The sequence below is a fragment of the Mytilus galloprovincialis genome, chromosome 13 (genome assembly GCF_965363235.1).
Source record: "Mytilus galloprovincialis chromosome 13, xbMytGall1.hap1.1, whole genome shotgun sequence".
In the NCBI taxonomy this organism is placed as follows: Eukaryota; Metazoa; Mollusca; class Bivalvia; order Mytilida; family Mytilidae; genus Mytilus; species Mytilus galloprovincialis.
This window is the reverse complement of record NC_134850.1, coordinates 46,218,102-46,241,548: the sequence shown is the minus strand read 5'-3', so window position 1 is coordinate 46,241,548 and position 23,447 is coordinate 46,218,102. Positions and strand designations below refer to the sequence as shown.

The 23,447-nt window shown below is 34.0% G+C and overlaps 1 protein-coding gene across 1 annotated transcript; it reads left to right on the top strand.

The window, feature by feature from the left end:
* The first annotated feature begins 1,676 nt into the window (after nt 1-1,676).
* On the top strand, nt 1,677-20,911 carry LOC143056503 (IgGFc-binding protein-like). Its single transcript, XM_076229575.1, has 5 exons — nt 1,677-1,821; nt 6,470-7,770; nt 19,001-19,088; nt 20,098-20,157; nt 20,845-20,911. Exons 1-5 carry the CDS (start codon nt 1,764-1,766, stop codon nt 20,859-20,861), a joined length of 1,524 nt encoding a protein of 507 aa, XP_076085690.1. The 5' UTR covers nt 1,677-1,763; the 3' UTR covers nt 20,862-20,911.
* Nucleotides 20,912-23,447: the final 2,536 nt, after the last annotated feature.

The following is a 23,447-nucleotide window of genomic DNA, read 5'->3' as shown; positions in this document are numbered from 1 at the left end:
TAAAACCAATCATAAACCATACTCTTAACGTCATCAAAAGTCTATACACTCAAACCACACAACATTGAAAGGCATATTTGATAATATTTATTCCAAACACAAAGGATAAATAAAGGCAACAGTAGTACAATGTAAATCGAGTGAGAAAAAAGAATCCTGGTTACAAACTAAAACTGAGGGAAACACATCAAATATAAGGGGAGAACTATGTTAAGTCTCTGGTGATGCTGCAACAAGTCCGTAATCAAATGGCAAAATAAAAAGCTCAACCGCATCAAACGAGTTAATAACAGCTGTCAGATAGCTGAGTTGGCACAGACATTTTCTTATGAATAAAATGCTCGATATTACCTGTTTTATAATGCACGAATCGTTTGCAAAGATTAATGTTGAGGCAAATATTAAAATTAAAAATTTGGTATATGTTACCTATTGATGAAAATACTGGAATTGTTATTTCAACGCGTACAATCAATCTTGAATGTGTATGCAGTGTGCAGGAAAGGGAATATTGCCCACAGTTCTTTAAACATTAATATACTGTTAATTGATATTAAAACGTACCATTTTTCCCTCTTGTATTTTGCCTATTTTCTGGAAAGAAACTTATATGAATTGCTTATCATTAAGTTATATCTCGATCAAAGTCAAACATTTCAGAGCGGTCAAGGTTGTAGACAAACAAAGTCACCAAAAAATTGGACAATGTCATCAAATCAAAGGGGTAGATTGAGATTTCAGTAAAAGTAAGAGAACAGTTTTTGGGATAGTCTTCGACTTTTTTGTCGAAGATTTCCTTTTCCGCATTTGCCGATGATTTGAATGTAACTTGCATCACATGCGAAGCGTTGTTTCATTCCTACCTTGCATCAAAAAATAAAAAAATAAAAAACAATGGTCTCAAATAATGTCATGTCTATTATTACGAGCGGTTTAGGAAAAGAAACAGAAGCTCCTAAACTTTCATTCGAAGTTCTGCCAACAGGATAATTGTCTTTATGTCCGAATCCTTGGTTGTTTTCTTCCTTTTGGTCTAGCTGTTGTCTCTTTTACAAATTCCAAATTTCCATTTTCAATTAAAAGATAAAGTTTCATGCCCATATTGACCTGTGAATAATGGCATTGTTGAGTTTAATGACATTTGTTCGTTTTTTTTGTTTTGAATTTTCCAATTAAAAGATATTGTCAACTTAGTGCATTACCAACTCAAAATTTATATTCTATATTCAATATTGATATCCCGCTCGAAATCCTACACTCACCTCTGGAGGTGCGCAGTTGTAACAGGCAATAACTGATAAACGGTAGAGAAACGCCTTGATAATTCTATTTTGTTTTCGCTCAAATGTATGCTTATTTTTTAATTTTCGCTATAATTTCTATTACTGACTTCAAGGACACGTTAACTATATTTTGACAGTACCAACTATAACGAGACTCAGTTCATATAAATATTATATAGTTTAACTTAATATTTCATTTATATAATGGATGTCTTGCTTATATCTATTATTTTGCAATCCCCTCTCTTTAGCATATATACACGAAATGTTTCATAATATAAACCTTCTGTACAATGATTTTACAATATGACTATGACATATGTGTGTATTTCCTTGTCCAGAACGAACTCTTACCATATTTGTTATACACAACAATGTATGTCGTGAACTTTCTTTGAGCTGAATGACATACATTTGAATAGGCTAAGGAATTGATAAGAAGTTCTTGTCAACGTGGGTGTTAAGAGTACCAGTGTTAGAATGATTTTCTCCTACCTAAATATATGTGCATGGATATGTATAGTGCAGATTGTGCGAGGTAAAGTTGTTTAATGTATAGTATGCACATGTACAAGACGGAAATAAAACCAACACTCCTACATGTATATATGTCGATCTAGTAAAATTCAATTTAAGCTAAAAACAAATTAATATAGGCAACCTTTTTATCAAATTTTAGAATTTTTCAAAATGTATAAAATAGATAAATGTATATTAAATAAGGAGATTGCCAATGACTCTACTATCTACCAGAGTCCAATTGAAATGTATTGAAGAAAAAAAGCTATAGCTCACCGTATGTTATTCAACAGGCTTTTGCATGACAAAATATAAAACAATTCAATAACAATAACTACAAATACAATTATTAGTTAATGAAAAAAAATAACAGACTAAAACCTAAGTATAAAGCAACTAACGGCATCCACATTATCAAAGGCTCCTGACTTGGGCAATGCACATGTAATGGCAGGGTTACACATGTTTACATGTATGTGAATAGCAACCACATTATCAAAGTCTCCTGGCTGGGGCAATGCACATGTAATGACAGAGGTTACACTTGTTTACATGTATGTGAATGGCAACCACATTATTAAAGTCTCCTAGATTGGGCAATGCACATGTACTGATAGGGTTACACTTGTTTTACATGTATGTGAATTGCAACCACATTATCAAAGGCTCCTGATTTGGGCAATGCACATGTAATTGCAGGGTTACACATGTTTTACATGTATGTGTTATTCAACACTCAACTAAGGCCGTGTGCACACCAAATGCCGTGCACAGTAAACATGTTTACATTTGGTTTAATGTAATGTACACTAGTTTCACATTAAATTTGTTCACATCTATACACAGTTTATAATCGTTTAGTTACCTGTACATAAGATTTGTTCACACTTGTAAACTATATGTCATTTAAATGTTCATTACGTAGAACCGAATTCAAATTTTCGAGCCAATGTTCTAGCAGTTAGGAAACGACCATTTGACTTTAAAAAAAAGGGGGGGGATTTTTCCACAATTTGATTTTTAAAAAAATCGGGTCATTCAGATGATTTTAGAATGAACAAATATTATGAATCCAAAGTTTCCCCATACATTATAGTGTTAAATATTGAATTGGTACCATCGAAAAAAAACTAATTATAAACTCGCTCGAGAAAAAAATCTGACTCAGAACCCCCCTCCCCCCTTTGTTTTTAAGTAAAGTGGTTGCTCCTTTAAGAAAGTCATTTTGGATGATTTGCAGTAATTTAAAGATGTCTCGATTACGCATTAAAAACGTAGGATCTCCATCAGCGTGCTAACATCTACGAAGAAAAAAAATTGCGATGTTAAGGATCACTACATTTCTATCTCTTCTGTTTGTTTCAAATGCTATTTTTTCTCCAAGGAGTATTTGGCAAAGGGAGGGAGTAATGTTTTTTTTATTTCTAATTATATTTTAACAGGTCTCGGATACTACACAAACAAACAATTAACCTCATCCTTTTCAGTAATGCATTTATAAGTGAATCGTTGTTTGAGTATAAAGACCAGTGGCAAATATGTCTGTCAGTGTGTACGTATAATCGATTCGGGAAGACCTTTTCAAATGAAATATGTGTTCGGCAATGATGATGGATGAGTCTTGATTAGGGGTTAATAAGGCTACGTAAAGTTTTTTTATAACAAATAAATATATCAAGTTTAGACAAATATTTCTATAAAGAACTTTATTAATAAGTGTTATAAGTATCAATTTTATATAAAAATTGGTTTTTTTTAAATATACATGGGAAAATGAAAGTTCTGAATGCCTAGTTTTGTGTACCCTTAACCTACACAAGGCCTACATCGACTATCGACTGAATGTAGACAAAACATGATTTAAACTACATGTAAACATTGAGTTTTATCAATATGAACGCAATTATGTTTAGTTTATGTGTGAGTTACACTAACACAACACCGAGTTTAGGTCAATGTGAACACGACCTAATTTGAGTGATTGGTGTAATACGTTTGATTCATCCGATTGCACGATTCCTTTAATAAATTATGTCCTTTAGACAAATAAATCAATCAGTACGAATTAAAAGAAGTCCGAAATACTGTTACTTAGTAAATCGAAATAATACTTAAGATTTCAGGTAATACTGCATTCATATAATGCCATCAAATTTGAAACTGCCGAATCACTTACGCTGTAGTTGTAATACAGGAGACCCCAGTGACAGGTCATCCATCTCTCCTTTACAGCCTACCCTCCACATACTTCCGTTTAAATGTAACGGATTAAAATGACGTCCGCTATAGAAGAGGGACGAAAGATACCAAAGGGACAGTCAACTCATAAATCTTAAACAAACTGACAACGCCATGGCTAAAAATGAAAAAGACAAACAAACAACAGCACACACGACACAACATAGAAAACTAAAGAATAAACAACACGAACCCCACCAAAATACTAGGGGTGATCTCAGGTGCTCCGGAAGGGTATGCAGATCCTGTTCCACATGCGGCACCCGTCGTGTTGCTTATGTGATGACAAATCCGGTAAATAGTCTAATTCGGTAGGTGACATTCATGAAAGGGAAGGGGTTTGTAGTTACGACGTAAGGAACATATCCGATATCATTTGTGAAACGGTTATTCCATAACGGTCAACCAACTCGTGATGGCGTCCGTAAAATTTACGAAGGGATGATTTCAACTTCACCATTTGGAACTCTTGGTTTAATAACTTCCTTGTGAGCAGCAACCCTCTATCAAGAAAATCATGATAGGAAATGCAAGCACGGGAATATCGTATCAATTGGGAGATATATACCCCGTATGCAGGTGCTGCTGGAATGTTGCTACTTAGATATGGAAAGTTCACAATTGGAAAGCTGAAATCATCTCTTTTGTCGTAAAGTTTTGTTTTCAACCGATACTCATTGTCAATTTCTAGATGTAAGTCAAGATATGAGGCCGACTTTATTGTATCTGTAGTATCCTTTATCTCTAGCTCGATTGGATAGATGCGTTCCACATAGTCACCAAATTTTGAATTATTTTGTGAAAGAACATCATCTATATAGCGAAAAGTGGAGTTAAAGGATATTGCTTACTTCTTATCTTTCTTCCTTAGAAGTTCCTGGATGAAGTCAGCCTCATAATAATAAAGAAACAAGTCGGCAAGTAGAGGGGCACAGTTTGTTCTCATTGGAATGCCGACAGTCTGTTGAAAAACACGTCCTCCGAACGTAACAAATATGTTGTCAATCAAGAAATCAAGCATCTTGATAATATCAGTTTCAGAGAATTTTTTGTTCGAATCAGAGTGATCCTTTACAAAGTAGGATTTATCTATAGCTTAGGTCAATATCTCGAAAAATACTTATAACGTATACGTTACATTTCAATGATATAAAAAAATAAAAAAAAAATAAAAAATTACAGGATGGTTAATAACTGCTAAATATTTCTTGTTTGAAGAGGTTACATGTATACCGATAAAATGATATCGGGTTGTTCAAAAATTTTGTTGGGTCGAGTTTGAAAATTTCTCTACTGGACATAACGTTATACTTGATTTTATTTATTAACAATTCTGTAACAAAAAAAAAAAACTATTTATTGCAAAACTCAGAAAATCAGATGGTTGTCCCCTTGAAAATTGAATAATCAATTTTCCTCGATCGATGCTCATTTTTCCTGGAAGTTTTATTTTGAACTCAATATTATGTTTTACTTAGTACTTATACTAAGTATAAAACAAAAACACAAAAATAAAGAATTTTAATTTATTTCGGCATATAAGCAAATCGGTAGACATTTTCTTCTGATTACAGACGAAACAATAAACTTTTTGCATTGCCCAGATTTTGTTTGAAGAAAAATTCGATATGGAATTCTGTATCTAACTTTTAAATAGGGACTTTCGGACTATCCGTTTAGAATTTCATAGGAGATCGGTATTTTTGTAATTCTACTTTTTAAATACATTAGATAAAACAAACATTGGTTAAAATGTTCCCCAGCAAAAGGGAACATAAATTCTGACAATTTTATTTCGCTTAAGTTAAATAATTGACAGATTCATACATAAACTGTCGGAAACCTAAGTCAGTTATCCGCAAATCAATAAATGAAAAAAAAAATTTCGCTAACATAGCGATAAAGGCATTTGCTTCAGACTAGGTTATCATTTCCAACTCCACTCATGACAATCGCTGCGGTGACCATGTTAAAACCAAAAGTGTTTGTCGGTCATATGAACTGATTTTGTGTCGTGGCAGTAAACCCCTTCTTCTTTCCTTTCTTTCCTTTGATATACACTATTTGCGGGTATACTATGCACTCCTACATTTCTGCCAAAACTTTACAAAGAAAAAGAAACTCCCTAATCAAATGGCAAAATCAAAAGCGGAAAAATATCACAATAAACGAAAGAATAACAACTGTCATATTCCTGACTTGGTACAGGCATTTTTCAAATATAGAAAATTACGGATTGCATGAATCTGGTTTTATAGCTAGCTTTACCCCTTATTTGATGATAGTCGCATCAAGTTCCATATGTATGAACAAGGCAAACAGGCATAAAAATGTCAAAATTAGGGGTACACTGGTCAACATTGTCTTATAATCTTTATAAAAGATGATTTTTATGTTTGATTTAATTTCCTTGTTTTAAATTGCGACAGGTGCTTTAGATAACAGAGGAAAGAGATTTTTGGTAGCTTTTATGGATAACAAAGTAACAAACCAAGATATTCCACCAGAATTGTTTATAACAACGGATAGTAAACAACTTGTTCATGTCAATATTTCGGCAAAAGAGCCTAACCACCCTGTAAAACTCCTTCAATCATTTACCGTGACACAGGGCCAGGTTCACCTTAGTCAGCTCAATACGAGTTTTCGATTGAACCATACTCAATTAGTAAAGAAGGCAATACTGATTCAAGCAGACCATGAAATTGTTGTGTATGGTGTAAACCGAGAACTACATTCCGCAGATGGTTACCTTGCTCTACCTGTGGACGCTTTAGGCAATGAATATTACACCATTTCATATTCTCCTTCATACTACTATACCCTTTTTACAGTCATCGGGACCGATCATCATACAAATGTTGCTATCCAACTACCAAATACCCCTGGTCTGAATGTTACTTTAAAGGGAATCACCTATCACCAAAACGAATGGATAAATCTAACCCTCAATATATATAGTACATTAGAGATCAGTTCCGTGGCAGATTTAACCGGAAGTCATATCATATCCGATAAGCCAGTAGGAGTTTTAAGTGGTAACAAAAAAGCGGTAGTTGGTCATACTGGTAAATCACGTGACCATCTTGTTGAAATGTTACTGCCGGTTGATTCCTGGGGGAAAAATTTTGTAACAGTTCCTATTCCTGAGAGATATAACATAGGAGATATATTCAAATTTGTGGCAAGTAAAGACAATACTGTTATTACTGTTACAGGTATGAAAAATGGCGTCCCATTCAATGAAAAATTTACTATTGCTAAAGCCGGACAATCTATTCAAAAACATTATGTATCAAGCTTTTACTCTCATGTTGTATCAGACAAACCTATTGCATTGTATCAGTTTTCTGTGACACAGAGGCACAATGGCATTGATCACGCTGATCCTTCATTGATCACTATTCCACCAATTGAACAATATGCTGCCCATTATACCTTTACAACTCCTGAATATTCATTAGGAAACTACACAAATTATTTCATGTTTGTTATAAATGGTAATCAGAAAAATGGGCTCAGACTGGATAATCATCCGTTACCTAGCAACACAACGTACCACAAAATACCCGGAACTAACCTAGTCGCTGGATATGTCAGGATATCTGTCGGTACACATACTGTAAACCATGTTAATGACACAGCGGTCATTGGCGGAATACTGTTCGGCAAGGCAACATTAGAATCATATGGATTTCCTGTTGGACTTTTGCTAACACCAGTTAATTCTGTAAGTATTATACTCTTTTGAAATTGGCATTTAATACTACTGTATGTTATTTGCTCATTGTTGAAGGCAGTATACAGGGACGAATAATTGTTAAAGTCTATATAATCTGCTCTCATCCCAAATCGATTGATTTTTATATGTTTATCTCAACATAGGTCTGTGCGTGCGTGCTACTGTCCTTTATACTAGTTCCCGCGATAAAATAGAATGAACTACAATTGTTTGTGAATGACTTACAAATGAAATTATGAAAAAAAGATAAGAACATTTGTTAGTATTAGATATACACTAAGCCTTCACCTAAATATACGTATCTAATTTACACCAAGATAGACAGCTAAGGACCAGGATCTGCCAGAGACTTTATCATATGTTATTTAAGAGCATGAATTTCAGGTTTCATTTCCTAATGGAAATGAAGGTTATTGGATTTTGTCTAATGCTTAGTTCGTTTCTGTGTGTGTTACATTTTAATGTTGTTTTGTCGACATTCTCTTATATTTAATGCGTTTCCCTCGATTTTGGTTTGTGACCCGGATTTGTTGTTTTTCTATCGATTTATGAGTTTTAAACATCGGTATACTACTGTTGCCTTTATTTATCATAATTTTTGTCAGTACTACGATCCCCATTACAAATTGATTATGGCGATGTTAGATAATCTAAGGGACGACATCAAAAGTTCAATGTAGGATAAAGAAAAACTTCATTCATATAGTTTTTCCACTGACCCCCTAACCCCCCTCACAACTTAATTTGGGAACAATTTATTGACCAATAACACAGGCACTTGTCTCAGAAAAAAATTTCCTTTATACTTTAATATAACACAAGGTACTTAACTAAATTTTTTGAAAAATGACACCCAGTCCCGAATTCCCGTTATTTTTCGATTTCTTGGTTGTCAAACCTACTTAAACTATGCCGTAAATCTAAATTGATTTATCTACACAATGGTATATGACACGACTATCATTGTTGTCGAGATCATTAGTAGCAGGCCTCAGAAGTCGGTCAACGGGATTTTTTTTTGCATTCGTCTCAAGCTTTGGCAACACCCAGTCCGCATGTAATTTTATACTGGTTTCTCATTGGTCAATCGTCTGGCTAAAAATAAATGTGGGAAATTTTGGTCAATTTATAACTCTACATTAGTGTCGTTGTGTACACGTGTGTTTCATAACAAAATGAATGTCAGCAGCTTATAGCATTGAATGAGGTAAAAAAATGGTCATAACCTTTTGCTTCTGGGGCAAAGTGGAACGGGGAAGAACCATTTGGTCTGTACTATAGAACAAGAACTAAAAAAAGGGGGGAAAACGGTCGCAGTCACAGGAACAACGGGAGTGGCTTCCTTGAATATAGGTGGGATTACTGTCCATTCCTGCTCCGGTATAGCAGATGGTCACTTTTCTAATGACAAACTATTACAAAAATTGACTATTGATGAATGTAATGGCCTGACCATTAAGTATAACCACGATTGGGCTCAAGCAATAAGAATATCAGGTGCTGACAATTTATTCTTAAACCAATCTAACCAATGGTAAAAAGCTGAAAAACAAATAAAATACAATTTTACAATGTGTTCAATTAATGTTATGAAAACGAAATGTCAAAAGTAATAGATAGCACAGTCCGTTGAATCCGAGAAAATGTTGTACTTTCAAGAGCAGTTAAATTTCCAGTGTTTCACAGAGAGAATGTTCAAATATGTATAGAGTAATTTGAAGGCTTCAAAAACAATGTTGTAAAGTTAACTCACTCTGTGGTTAGCCACGAATTGTGTCCTAGATGACGTTTGTCCTTTGAAAAGTTCTCCAGAACTGGTATGACCTTGCAATGTTCAGATTGAGATTTGTGTGTGAAGGGGAAAGGTAGCGATGATACGATGTTTTAATGTTCTTATAAGGTTAAAGATGAATAATCCTCCTAGACTGGAACACATAAACAGATTAAGAATATAATCGAAGAAAAATACACAAATTGGGGAAAGGTGTAACAGAATAATGAACATTTTCAAAAATACAAGGGGTTCTGCAAGTTTAGGATTTTAAAAATGTCAATTTTACCATTCAAATAAGGATTGACATATGTTTTTGTTTTGTTTTCCCTATTCAAAATGATATCAAAATGTTATAAGAAATATACATACCATGAACAAATAGCATTATTAGCTAAATACATCTTTTCATTCAGTTCCATACTTCAAAATTTCTCGCTTTTTAAACCTTTTGGAGTTATCTCAATATCTTATGTAAAGTCCAGAGAGAGTCTGAATGATGTCAATAAAATGGGAAAATCTGAGTTCTAAAATTAGAAACTCCTGACACATTCGACAGACCTAAAAAAACACGTATTTGGGTTTGTTTTACATAATCTGTAAAGAATTTACAATAAAGATAATAATTTATAGTCAGAGGGAAGCTGACAGTTTTTATTTTAATAATTTTTATAATAATTCAATCACTGCGGGCTGGGTGTTGCCAAAGCTTGAGACAAATGCAAAAAAATCCCGTTGACCGACTTCTGAGGCCTGCTACTAATGATCCCGATTACAATGATAGTCGTGTCATATACCATTGTGTAGATAAATCACTTTAGATTTACGGCATATTAAGTTTAAGTAGGTTTGACAACCGAGAAATCGAAAAATAACGGGAATTCGGGACTGGGTGTCATTTTTCAAAAAAATTAGTTAAGTACCTTGTGTTATATTAAGGTATATAGGAATTTTTTTTTCTGAGACAAGTGCCTGTGACCAATAAGGATATATATATATATATATATAAAATCGATGTCAAATAAACAAAACTTGCAGTAATTTTGACCCCCACCCCCAAACTATTTGAATTAAGTTTTTAACCGGATTTTTGTGACAAAAATGTCGGTTATTGATTTGGGGATGTACGGCGGGCGGCCGGGCGGTCGGGCAGTCGGGCAGTCGGGCAGTCGGGCGGTCGGGCGGCCGGGCGGGCGGCAATCAAATGTTGTCCGTGCATTAACTCATGAACCGTTCAACCAAAGCTTTTAAAATTTTAATATGTTGTTACTGACAACTAAATGAAGGTCAAGTTCAATAATGGCGATTTTGACTTTTACCGTTCAGGAGTTATGGTTCTTGAAAGATTGAAAAATGGAGTTTCCAGTGGTGTCCGTGCATTTACGCATGAACTATTCTACCAAAGCTTCCCAAATTTTAATATGTTGTTACTGATGACAAAATGGAGGTCAAGTTCAATAATGACGATTTTGACTTTTACCGTTCAGGAGTTATGGTTCTTGAAAGATTGAAAAATGGAGTTTCCAGTTGTGTCCGTGCATTTACACATGAACTGTTCTACCAAAGCTTCCCAAATTTTAATATGTTGTTACTGATGACAAAATAGAGGTCAAGTTAAATAATGACGATTTTGACTTTTACCGTTCAGGAGTTATGGTTCTTGAAAGATTGAAAAATGGTGTTTCCAGTCGTGTCCGTGCATTTTCTCATGAACCATTCAACCTAAGCTTTTGAAATTTTTATATGTTGTTACTGATGACAAAATAGAGGTCAAGTTCAATAATGACGATTTTGACTTTTACCGTTCAGGCGTTATGGTTCTTGAAAGATTGTAAAATGGCGTTTCCATTCACGTTGTTGCATTTACTCACGAACCATTCAATCTAAGCTTTTCAAATTTTAATATGTTGATACTGATGACAAAATGGAGGTCAAATTTGATATTGACGATTTTCACTTTCACCATTCATCAGTAATGGTTCTTGTGATATTGCCAGGACACAAATAAATATTAATAAATCCGGTTTGCTGTCGTTGTGACAGCCTCTTGTTTTTTATCCTTCAGTGATTTTTTTATGTCGTCCCTAACTTTAATACTTAGATTTTTTTGTTTGACTCTGAACCATTTATTGATCATACTAATCTTCAGAGTGATTGGACGCTGAAGTTTGCTCTTAATCACTCTGAACTGCGACGATAGCATATTGAGGTGGTACCTAAAACTACAGGGAGATATCTCTGTAAAATTTGCTAAAGGTTTTAATTGCGTTTTGTTGTTAAGGGAATATTAACCTTCTCAATGATCAAATAAGTGTTTGTCAAACTGTGTATATAACCAGTGTATTTTTCATATTTTTGTCAAAGGTTCAAAGTAAATACTTTGTCAAAATTTTATGAAAATTAAACGAGCCAAATTAATTTTAGTGAAGGTGTTGGGTACCACCTTAATAGCTACAACGAAATGCTATGGAGGTAACGCTGAATTGCATAGGATTACATTACACAGTTAACTGCTGGCATCTAATTCATTCCATTTTGTTTTAATTCACAATGGGTGAATACCAGGAATAAACATAATTATCCTGGTATTTATGATGAGTTTATCCTCAATAAATATTTTAAAGTGAAAAGTACTTCACTAGCTATATCACTACCATGCCAACAATGAGATTATGGGTTCGAACCCCGAACGTCGGTGGAGCATTCAACTGAAATATACAGTAAGTAAGTAGGTAAATTATTTATTATAGTGACATGTGTAAATTATGTAAAATTATGTACAGATTATAAACATATAATATATGATAATAGTAATACACCCGGCCCAATGGACCTATAAGTCACCTCAAATAAAGTAAAACAATTATTAAACAATTATATCACGTTCTAATCTTTTGTTAACGTAAGTAAATTTCAAAAATATATAGACCTAAAAATATTTGTAAACAAAAATTTAAGCTTTAAATATGTAAAAAAATTAAGTGTTATATAACAACTGACGTCTTATGTGAAATGCACGAACTATATATTTTGCTAATTTTCTTATGTGGAAAGACATTAAAAAGTTCAATTTGTCAGCATGATTCAAATCTGTGAAATTTTTCTCAATTAAAAGTTTACCAAAAAAGTTAACTCGACATTCAATATACAATGAACAATCAAACATAAAATGGAACTCAGTTTCAGTTTCTTGATTTTTACAAAATATACATAGTTTTTCTTCTACACTTTCGTTTGAGTATCTTCCAGTTTCCACTCTTAATGGTAAAATTCCACTTCTAAATTGCGCTAAGTGTGACCGCTCAATTTTACTCAAGTTCAAATTCACGTAATTTTCAGTTTCAAAGACTGTTTTAAAGTTCCTATATGTTCGTAATTTTGAAACGTCTTGGACGGAATTCCTCCAGATATCTGAATACAGACGAAAAATGTTAGTTTCAACCAAAGATAAATCGACCTCTGATTTCAGTTCGTAAAAGTGTCCTAGTTCAAGCTGGTCTAATATATCCTTTACTTCACTACACCAATTACTTTTACAACGATCATAGTCAATATTGAATGCTAATTTGGTGATGCGGTTGTTGTCAAATCGAATGAGTCTATTCGAGTATCTCACCATATTGATCCAACGCCGATACTGACTCGGGATCGAGCCGATATCTCCGTGTATAGCAAGGATAGGTGCAAATCTGTGTACTCCTAAATAGTAACGAATAGCCCTGTTCTGGATATTGTCTATTGACAGATATTTTCGGTATCCCCATACACCAGACGAGTAATCAAGTATAGGAACAATACATGAGTTGAATGATTTTTCATATGATTTATATCCAAAGTCCTTAATATTATGGATTTTAGCAATTATATTCCCAAGTGCTCGTCCGCTACTTTTCGCAAGAAGATCCACATTTGACAAAAACTGCCGTTGTAGCTAAATGTGATACCTAAGTATTTGTACCCGTTAACTAATTCCAACTGATTCCTGCCCACGGTGAAATTAAACTCAGTTTGTTTAGATTTCCCTTTCCTAAAATGAATACATTTCGACTTTTCAGTGTTAATCAATACTCTCCATCGCATTGGTGAAGTTTATCTAACATACATTGAAGGTCCAATTCCGATTTCGCTAATATAGCTATGTCGTCCGCATACAATAAAACTGACAATTTTCTATTATCTAAATCTATTCCTACGTTTATACCGTTCAATTCCTTTACTAGATCATTGATAAATATTGAGAAAAGTGTCGGGGATAAATTGTCCCCCTGTTTCACTCCGGATTTACAGTCAAACCAGCTTGTAAGTTTGCCATTTAATCGGACACAAGATTCAGAATTCTGATAGATACTTTTCACAGAGTTGTACAGTTTGCCATCAATGTTGTGAATGAGTAGTTTATACAGCATCATATCTCTGTCTATTTAAGTCAAAACATTTTCTAAGATCAATAAACGCAACAAAGAGAGACTTATTGTTACGGACAATACTGTCCAGCGTGTAAATGTGATCCTCACAAGATCGATTTTTTTTCTGAAGCCGTTCTGTTCGTCTGCGAGTACATCCTGATTTTCTAAATAATGCGTAATTCGCTTGTTAATGAAATCACTATACAGTTTGCTTATACATGATAACAGACTAACACCTTTGTAGTTCATAGGCAGCCGTGTATCTGAAGAAGTATCCTTTAGTATAGGACAAATGACAGCTTTCCTCCAAATTGATGGTATAAGGCTAGTGTCCAAAATGAGCTGAAACAGCTGTAATAATGTCTCAATCACTACAGGGAATTTCAGAACACTGTATGGGATTTCATCGAAACCACTCGCAGACTTTGATTTGGTGTGCATAACGATACTGTTAACTATATCTAGAGTAATGTTGCGGTTCAAATATTCAAATTGGTACTTATGAGACTTTACACGATCGTAATGTTCATCATCAAACTCGTCACTGTTGCTTCCGTTGTATAAATTTTCAAAGTCTATTCGCCATTTATCAAACACCAACTGTTCATCTTTTACAATATTTCCCAAATCATCGACAATTTCAACTGGTATAGTTTTAGAATTTCTCGGACCAAAGTTTCGAATTTTCTCCCAAAAGTCATTAGGATTCTTCGTAGTCATCGATTCAATATCTACAGCTTTCATTCTCCTATAAGCTCGCTCAGTTCGCCGCAATGTTTTATCAAACATATCTCGTGCTTGTATATAGTTGTTCCGTAATCCCGCTCTAATTTTACGATTTGTACCTTTCCATCGAGTAAATTCTTTCTCCTTGATTGTCATTTTGTTCCACAGGTCCATTAATTGGCCATTCCAATACGGTTTTTTTCTGCTTAAAACGTTTCTTTGAGCCATTAAATTCAACTTTCGGGATTTTGTCTGTCATTTCCGAAAAAATAATTTAGCACAATTCGGTGTAAATTTTATCAACATTGTCCTGAGTTTCTCTGCAACGTTCAATCTGTTCTATTAAATTCAATAAGGCAGTACGTTTAATATCACTGGTCATAAAATCTAACGGCATCTGATTGAGTTTAAAACGAGAACAAGAGCTACGTGTATCTTTTGTCTGTGTTGCGAGGCAGTGACGCGTAATATTGAATTCCGACACAATAGCTGAATGATCAGGTAATTTTGATTTGCTTCCTATAAGATCATGTAATTTAAAGTCATCGACAATTGATTGGACCGTTAACACTCGAAAGTATTTAACATCTGTAAACATGTCCTGGGGGACACATATAAAGTCAACTACCGCTTTACCTTTCTTCCCCGTCGGTAAATCTACCGTTCAGTACACAAAATTTTGATTCCTTTAGAAATTCTATAAATTCATGGCCATGCTGGTTTACACAATTGTCTATTTGGTTCCTTTTTGTAATTTCGTCGGCTTCAAACAGCATTTCAGACATGGATCCGATCCGCGAATTAAAATCACCAAGTAGGAAAATACCATCACTGTCGCAGTTCATATAAATTTGAGTAAGCAAATGTGCAAAAAAGCTCTGGGCGTCACGTCCTCTATTAGAATTTTCTGGAGGTAAATAGCATGAGAACACTTAGAAATTAAAATTTGTAGAACGACTTTCTAGTTTAAGTCCGAGTCCGTCAACCGACTTGTCGATCACTGAAACTTTAAAAATTTCAAATATCCAGTCTTTAATAAGAATGCCGACTCCCCCTGAAGATTTCGGTGCATTTATGTGTATTTCTGATCTGTTGAAACCATACCATGAATAACCCTCCATAGAAATGTTGATTTTTGCTCGTAAATGAGTTTCGCACACTGAAATAATATCACATTCAAGTGCGTTTATAATGCCTATTCTTAAATCACAGTTTTCTCTAGTCCATCCACCGATATTAATATGTCCGAGTTTAATAGATGATATGGGCCGGTTGAGGTGCTACATGTGCACATTTTCGGTGTTTACATTTCGCGGGTTTTCGTTTTGCTGAACATTGTTGTTCTTCGGTTTAATTCGACCATTTGCGTCCATTCGAAACGACTTTCCTTGTGGTAGATTTCTAAGAATAGTACGTGCGTTCATCTCAATTATCCGTTCTACGCGCGACTTGCTGCTTTTAATTTAGACATTATTGTAATGTTCACTATCTTTTAACTTCATCTTGTTTCTTAAAACTCTAACTTTTTCTGCTGTATTTCTGAAGCTTATTTTTACAATTCAAGGTCGGTCATTGAATCTGTTAGTAAGTCGAGTTGCAGCTATGACGTTGACATTTGAAAATACATCTTCTCCGAGAGCGCTAATAAGATTCTCCGCTTTGGACATCAAGTCCTCACCTTCCGTTATTGGAATACCGCTTGCGGTTATAGTTATCTCGGAATTATTTAGCGGATTGATATGTAAATTATCTACTGAGTTCAATACACCGTTCCCGTTATCTGCGGAGTGAGTATTGTTGTGTTCTTCAATACCGTCTAATCGTGATTGAACAGAAATCAAGAGTTGATCCGTTCGTCTAGTTTCCATACTAATGTCCACTGATAACTCGTCACGCAGTGCTCGAATTTTGTTGTCTACATTTGCCATTAAATCAGTTCTCAATTTATCAAGTTTTGACTCGAACATTCTTTTCATTCCTTCTTGGTTTGATTTGAGATCATGTATAGCACTTACTATAGTATCAAGTTTTTCAGAGACTGCAGGGTCAGTGTTTTTATTTTGATTTTTTCCACTTGATGCCATTTTTGTTTCTGTATTGTTTTTCGTTTGGTTTTGCTCTACGGATGTTTCACTGAAGACTTTGCTCTCTATATCGTGGTCAGAATTATACAAAATTGAGTTTGTGTGATTTAAGATTTCACTCACCGATGTGTCCGATGTCTCTTTATATTCTTGAAACTCACTTCTTTTGTGCTGTTTACTCTGTTTATTCTGTTTAGAATCAGTCCCACTGTCGCTGCTATTCCGATCTTTTCTTTTATTGCTATTGCTATTGTCATTTCTGTTGGTTCTTGGTATAATAAATCACCACTTTAATCCCACTTAGTCAAAATATATCCAACATAATATGAAGAAATCGAACATTGATAAGAGCTAGAAAAAATACATGTCCAGTTTGCCTTAGTCACGTGATATATATCACATGTTCATCAGGTGATGATATATCTGAAATCAAAATACAAATCAAACAACTCATTCTTTGGTTGCTGCCCCTAAGTTTGTAATTTTAAGGAAATTTTGAAGTGTTTGACCATAATTTTGAATATCATTATATATAGTGATGAAGTGTAAACAACATTCATGTTAAGCAAAGTAAGATCTACAAAAAAAGTGTGTAAGGACAAAAATCAACAATTTAGCAGTTATTGCTTCTTTTTTTTATAATTTTTCGTACATTATTGTAATCTTTTACAAAAATCTTTTCTGAAACTACTTATTTCGTGCATCAGAACCACATGTTTATTTACCTTTATCCGTAACGCCTTATTCTAAACACCCGAAAGCCAAGGAAGTATAAAATTAAATCACAAAAATAGATTACAAGGAAAATTAAAAACTGAAAATTCCTAACAAAATGGCAAAATCAAAAGCTCAAACACATCTAATGAATGGATAACAACTGTCATATTACAGACATTTGTCATGTAGAAAATGATATATTAAACCTGTTTTTTTAGCTAACCAGACCTTCTTCTTGTATTACAGTCGCATACAATTCCATTATATTGACAACGAACAACTGTGTGTACAAAACAAAAAGACGCAATGGGTCAAAATGACAAAAAGGGGGCTACAGCAGTATAAGACATGAAAACACAGTGACCGTAGTGTCGGAATAATTTCTTAATCCATTAACAAATAATTTATAAAAAGTTTTTTTAAGCTATGCAATCGTAAAAGTTCTGGCGACTGAGGTGATTATGCACTCAAAAACTCATGGTCCATTGGCAGTGGGTAGCAATTCAGAAGTATTGGAAATATCAGCATTTAATTTAGTGCGTCCGAAAATAATACCCAACCCGACATTCAGGCAATAACCCAATTTTATACCTGAAATCCTGAATGTAACAGTTGTATCTAGGAAAAAAAACATTTGTAAAGCATCCCTGTGTGAACTGTTATCAAGTGCTACTCAACTAATACATAACTGGTGTGCACGAGAAAAGCAAACCAATCGATAACATAAAGAGAAACAAACAAACAGCGGTAGCGTAGAACTTTTTTTGGGAACTTCCCTTTAAAACCCCGAACGTGTTTGTATATGCTTATTCTGTGTGCAGAGGGTTTTTTCAAAGGACGTCTTTCCAGAACTAATAGGGTTAAGAAAGACATTTACAACACAGATTAATGTGAGCATTTGCCTACCCAGTTTCAAAACGTGGTCGTGACAAAGCACCTTAGCCTCCGATTCACAAAACATTTATAATTACAATGAAATTAAACATGTGAGCAAAACACACACACTCACTTATATTTATTATTCTGAAAAATACAACAAATTGCAAAAATAAATGACACTTCATCAGGAACAAATTAAGAATTATTTCATACCGGGTGTCAGGTGGATGCGATGAACTGGACGCACATCTTGTAATCTAAACAGATACCGCTATATCAAATACCAAGCTGTTGTGGTTAGACGAAAACATTTCGATAAATTATTTTGGAAAGTTACAACCGATCCATTAGAGTAACATTAAAAAGATTGTCTGATAGTTTCCAACTGTAAAATTACTACTTGAAACCATCTGAGAAGCGCTGGTATATAAAATATCTGGATATTCATTCAGAATAATTCATATAGTTTTATAAAATGTAGTGTTATATATTGCTTCCTTTAGTATCTTAGTAATATCAATATTAACTGTATTTTAGAACGTAAGGTAGGTTTGTCAATATTAAGCTAAGGCGTTGAAAGACAGCATATAAAGAAAATACAAATTTCGGACAGAACTTTTATTTACGTATTTTAGGGTTGTCAAGCTAAAGCGATGGATTATGGCGATGAAATTGACAACGACTGTGACGGTGAAGTTGACGAAGAGGAATGTGACGGCAAAGGTTTGTATTAGATATTATGACTTTTGGCAAAGGAGGCTCAATACTATAGAGAAAAGGAATATTGATTGACAGTCCTAAGCATCGTGTACAATGTGTAAAAATACCGTTGAAAACTTTTTTTAAGTCACCTTCCTAGATCAATGTTTGCAAATCAATACCCCAAAAACTACAAGTCGTAATTTTTTACCATGTTAACGACTGGTTCTCACCTTCCTAGATCAATGTTTGCTAATCAATACACAAAAAACTACAAGTCGTAATTTGTTTACCATGGTTACAACTTGTTCTTATAAGATTTAAAGATATACGTTATCTACATAATTACATGTATATAACAATGTTTCACGTAACCTCATCAAAACATCTTTCATTGAATCCTGTTTGAAAAGGATTCTTCAAACCTATTCCAACATTTTGAATTAAACAAAATGTACATCTATATGCTAGAACCTTGAAACAAAACCTTGAACTAAATAATGAGACTTAGAAACACATTTTTTTGAAATGTATCATATTTAAACGAAGTAGGAATAAAAATTAAAGACACTTTACCCGTGAACCTCGTTGTGATTTTAATTTAATAAAAGCAATTTTTTTCCATATTTGTAATATGAAAAGGTTTTCAACTAAAAGAAATAAACATAATTCATCAATACATCTGTAATGCTTATCAAAAACATGTTAACTATCATCAAACCATAACCGGAACAACATGAATTGGGTGCAGGGAAAGTTTAAAACATTATTCAATACTCGCACAAAATGTGTTTTTTATTTGCTTATTTTATTTTTTTAAAATCAAAAAAATATTTTATTTAAAACTATCATAACTTTCTAAGTTAGTTTAACGACAAATAGTTATCAAATGTACCAGGATTATAATTTAGTACGCCAGACGCGCGTTTCGTCTACATAGGACGCATCAGTGACGCTCAGATCAAAATAGTTATAAAGTCAAACAGGTACAAAGATGAAGAGACAAAACTGTTAGTTCCATGTTATATTGCAGATGACGACGGTGATGGTCGAGTTGATGAAGACTGTAGGTGCTGTGCTCCTCAGGTAGTAAGTAAGTATGTTTTATCGTGTGAGATTTGTTTTCTATACATAGTTATTGAATGCAAAGTATATTTATTTATCAGGTGCCGGTTACCAATGTATCACATATCAAGTATGATTTCATCAATAATCACCAGGCATTTTAAAGGAGAAGGGCTATAATGGCCAATATTGGCCTCAATTTCAAGAATTTTTCAAATCCTACTGATTGGTATGTGTATGGCTCTCTTTTTCCGTTGGACATATCCGTTATATGAAGATTTTTTTTTGTAGTATTCAATTTACAATGCCGTATTTTAACATAACATAAAAACAACGAAAGGTAAAATCACAAAAATACTGAACTCCAAGAAAAATTCAAAAAGGAAAGTCCCCAATCAAATGACAAAATCAAAAGTTCAAACAGATCAAACGAATGGATAACAACTGTCATATTCCTGACTTGGTACAGGCATTTTCTTATGTAGAAAATGGTGGATTGAACCTGGTTTTGTAGCTAGCTAAACATCTCACTTGTATGACAGTCGCATCAAATTCCTCAGATTCGTATAACTTTGTAAATTTAATTTGTTTGACAATTTATCTAAACTAAGTGGCGCTCAAAGATCCAAATAGCGTCGAAAGAATTGAAAAAAAAATGTATTACCTCATATAAAACACTATTTTCAAATAACTATCAAACTGTTCTATTTTTTAGTTGGAAGACGTCGATAGAGGAATTTTGTATAATTGCACAATAAAGACTGTTTGTCTGTATAGTTCTACCATTTGATTGTTCACTTCTTGAAATGATTTAAAAGTTTCAATCAAGAAGCCCCCAGACTGAGGCTACTGATCAATTTCATCATAATGTGTATACATTATACGAGGTAAAATACCTGAAGAGAAAAAAGTCAGATTACAGAAAAACGGAACTCCTAATAAAATTTAAAATGGAAAGTCCCAAATCAAATGGCAAAATCAAAAGATCAAACACATCAAACGAAAGGACAACTGCCATAATTATTAATGACTTGTTACAGGTATTTTTTGCAGAAAATAGTTGATTAAACCTGATTTTGTTTCTAGTTAAACCGCTCACTTGTACATGTTGCGTGAGACCAGGATTATAATTTATTACGCCAGACGCGCGTTTCGTCTACATAAGACTCATCAGTGACGCTCAGATCAAAAAAGTTGCAAAGCCAAACAAGTACAAAGCTGAAGAGCATTGAGGACCCAAAATTCTAAAATGTTGTGCCAATTACGGCTAAGGAAATCTATTCCTGGGATAAGGACATCCTTAGTTTTTTTTAAAATTCAAAGTTTTGTTACAAAAAATTTATAAAAAATGATCATATAATTGATATTCATGTCAACACCGAAGTGCTGACTACTGGGCTGGTGATACCCTCGAGGACGAAACGTCCACTAGCAGTGGCATCGACCCAGTGGTGTAAATAGTTATCAAAGGTACCAGGATTATAATTTATTACGCAAGACGCGCGTTTCGTCTACATAAGACTCATCAGTGACGCTCAGATCAAAAAAGTTGCAAAGCCAAACAAGTACAAAGCTGAAGAGCATTGAGGACCCAATATTCTAAAAAGTTGTGCCAAATACGGCTAAGGAAATCTATTCCTGGGATAAGAAAATCCTTAGTTTTTAAAAAAATTCAAAGTTTTGTTACAGAAAATTTATAAAAAATGATCACATAATTGATATTCATGTCAACACCGAAGTGCTGACTACTGGGCTGGTGATACCCTCGAGGACGAAACGTCCACTAGCAGTGGCATCGACCCAGTGGTGTAAATAGTTATCAAAGGTACCAGGATTATAATTTATTACGCCAGACGCGCGTTTCGTCTACATAAGACTCATCAGTGACGCTAAGATCAAAAAAGTTGCAAAACCAAACAAGTACAAAGCTGAAGAGCATTGAGGACCCAAAATTTCAAAAAGTTGTGCCAAATACGGCTTTTTTAAAAAGGAGCCTGTAATTCAGTGGTTGTAGTTTGTTTATGTGTTACATATTAGTTTTTCGTTCATTTTTTTGCATAAATAAGGCCGTTAGTTTTCTCGTTTGGGCTTTGCTCATTGTTGAAGGCCGTACTGTGACATATAGTTGTTAATGTCTGTGTTATTTTGGTCTTTTGTGGATAGTTGTCTCATTTGCAATCATACCACGTCTTCTTTTTTATATTCGCAGTGCATTTTAAATACTCAACAATATCAATATGATATAAAGAAAATCAAAAACACAATGGGTCAAAATATTTCATTGTTTCGACAATTTATAATTCAACTTTAACAATTACAGTTTTTTACATTATTTGAAAACATTACACCGTAACAATAATGAAAAATAAACAGTTGATGAAGATTATAATACAATAAGATATAACCATCATGTAAGTATCTAGTCCGTCGCAGACATCCTTCCATGTGATATTCATCTCAGTTGAGTATTTCACATTCTCCTTTTCAATTTTCTCTAACTCTGGAACAACTACAATTAATCTTTTATTTCTGTGCCGCCTTGATCCAAAATATTTTAAAATAATGTTCATATTTTCCTGTGGATCTCTATAATAAAGTGATGATACATAAATAGTCACCGCAACAATGATTCCACTTAAAGCAATAGTCACTATCATAAAGACCAATAAAAGACTCATTGGATTAGAAGATGCAGGAACAGCCATTTGTACCATGGTCAGAAATATTGCAAATGATAGTAATACAGTCATTGATAGTCCTACACGTTCTCCAGATTCTACCGGAAGTAGAAACACGAGTGGATTTAATAATCCGAACAAAATGGTAGGACAACCTACCATTATGGTATAATATAAAGGTGCACGTTTAATGGTAAGTGAAAGTTCCAATATATCGAATGCCCCCAACAGATATGTTCTACTTTGGTATGATTGCAGTGTCCAATCAGAGTTTGGTATGAAGTACGTAACATCAACCGGATATGGATCCGCTGTCAAGGTCACTTCTTTATGTGTTAGTCCCCATACAACAAAGGACAGCACACACGTTTGCGTATCAAATGGAAACTTGTAAATATTTGTTTTACATTTTGAAGACAATAAATCGCCCAAGAATATACTTGAAGAACCATTGTAAAGAACAGTTCCAAGATTATCGTTATTTTCTCCTAATGGTTCATAAGTTTCAACGGAATTTAATAGTACCAATTTCGGGGTCCAAATATCTGTTTTAGACACAACGATAGATTCTGCATTACCATATGAAGACGGGTTCCATGAAATTCCATCGTTATTCCAGGTGGTCAGAATTGCAACTCCA

What these genes read in the sequence shown, in the direction of transcription:
- LOC143056503 (XM_076229575.1), top strand. Translation starts at nt 1,764, where the DNA reads ATGATTTTCTCCTACCTAAATATATGTGCATGGATATGTATAGTGCAG. An exon ending in TGCTAACACCAGTTAATTCT is followed by an intron (nt 7,771 to 19,000) that starts GTAAGTATTATA and finishes TACGTATTTTAG; the next exon opens with GGTTGTCAAGCTAAAGCGAT. An exon ending in AGAGGAATGTGACGGCAAAG is followed by an intron (nt 19,089 to 20,097) that starts GTTTGTATTAGA and finishes GTTATATTGCAG; the next exon opens with ATGACGACGGTGATGGTCGA.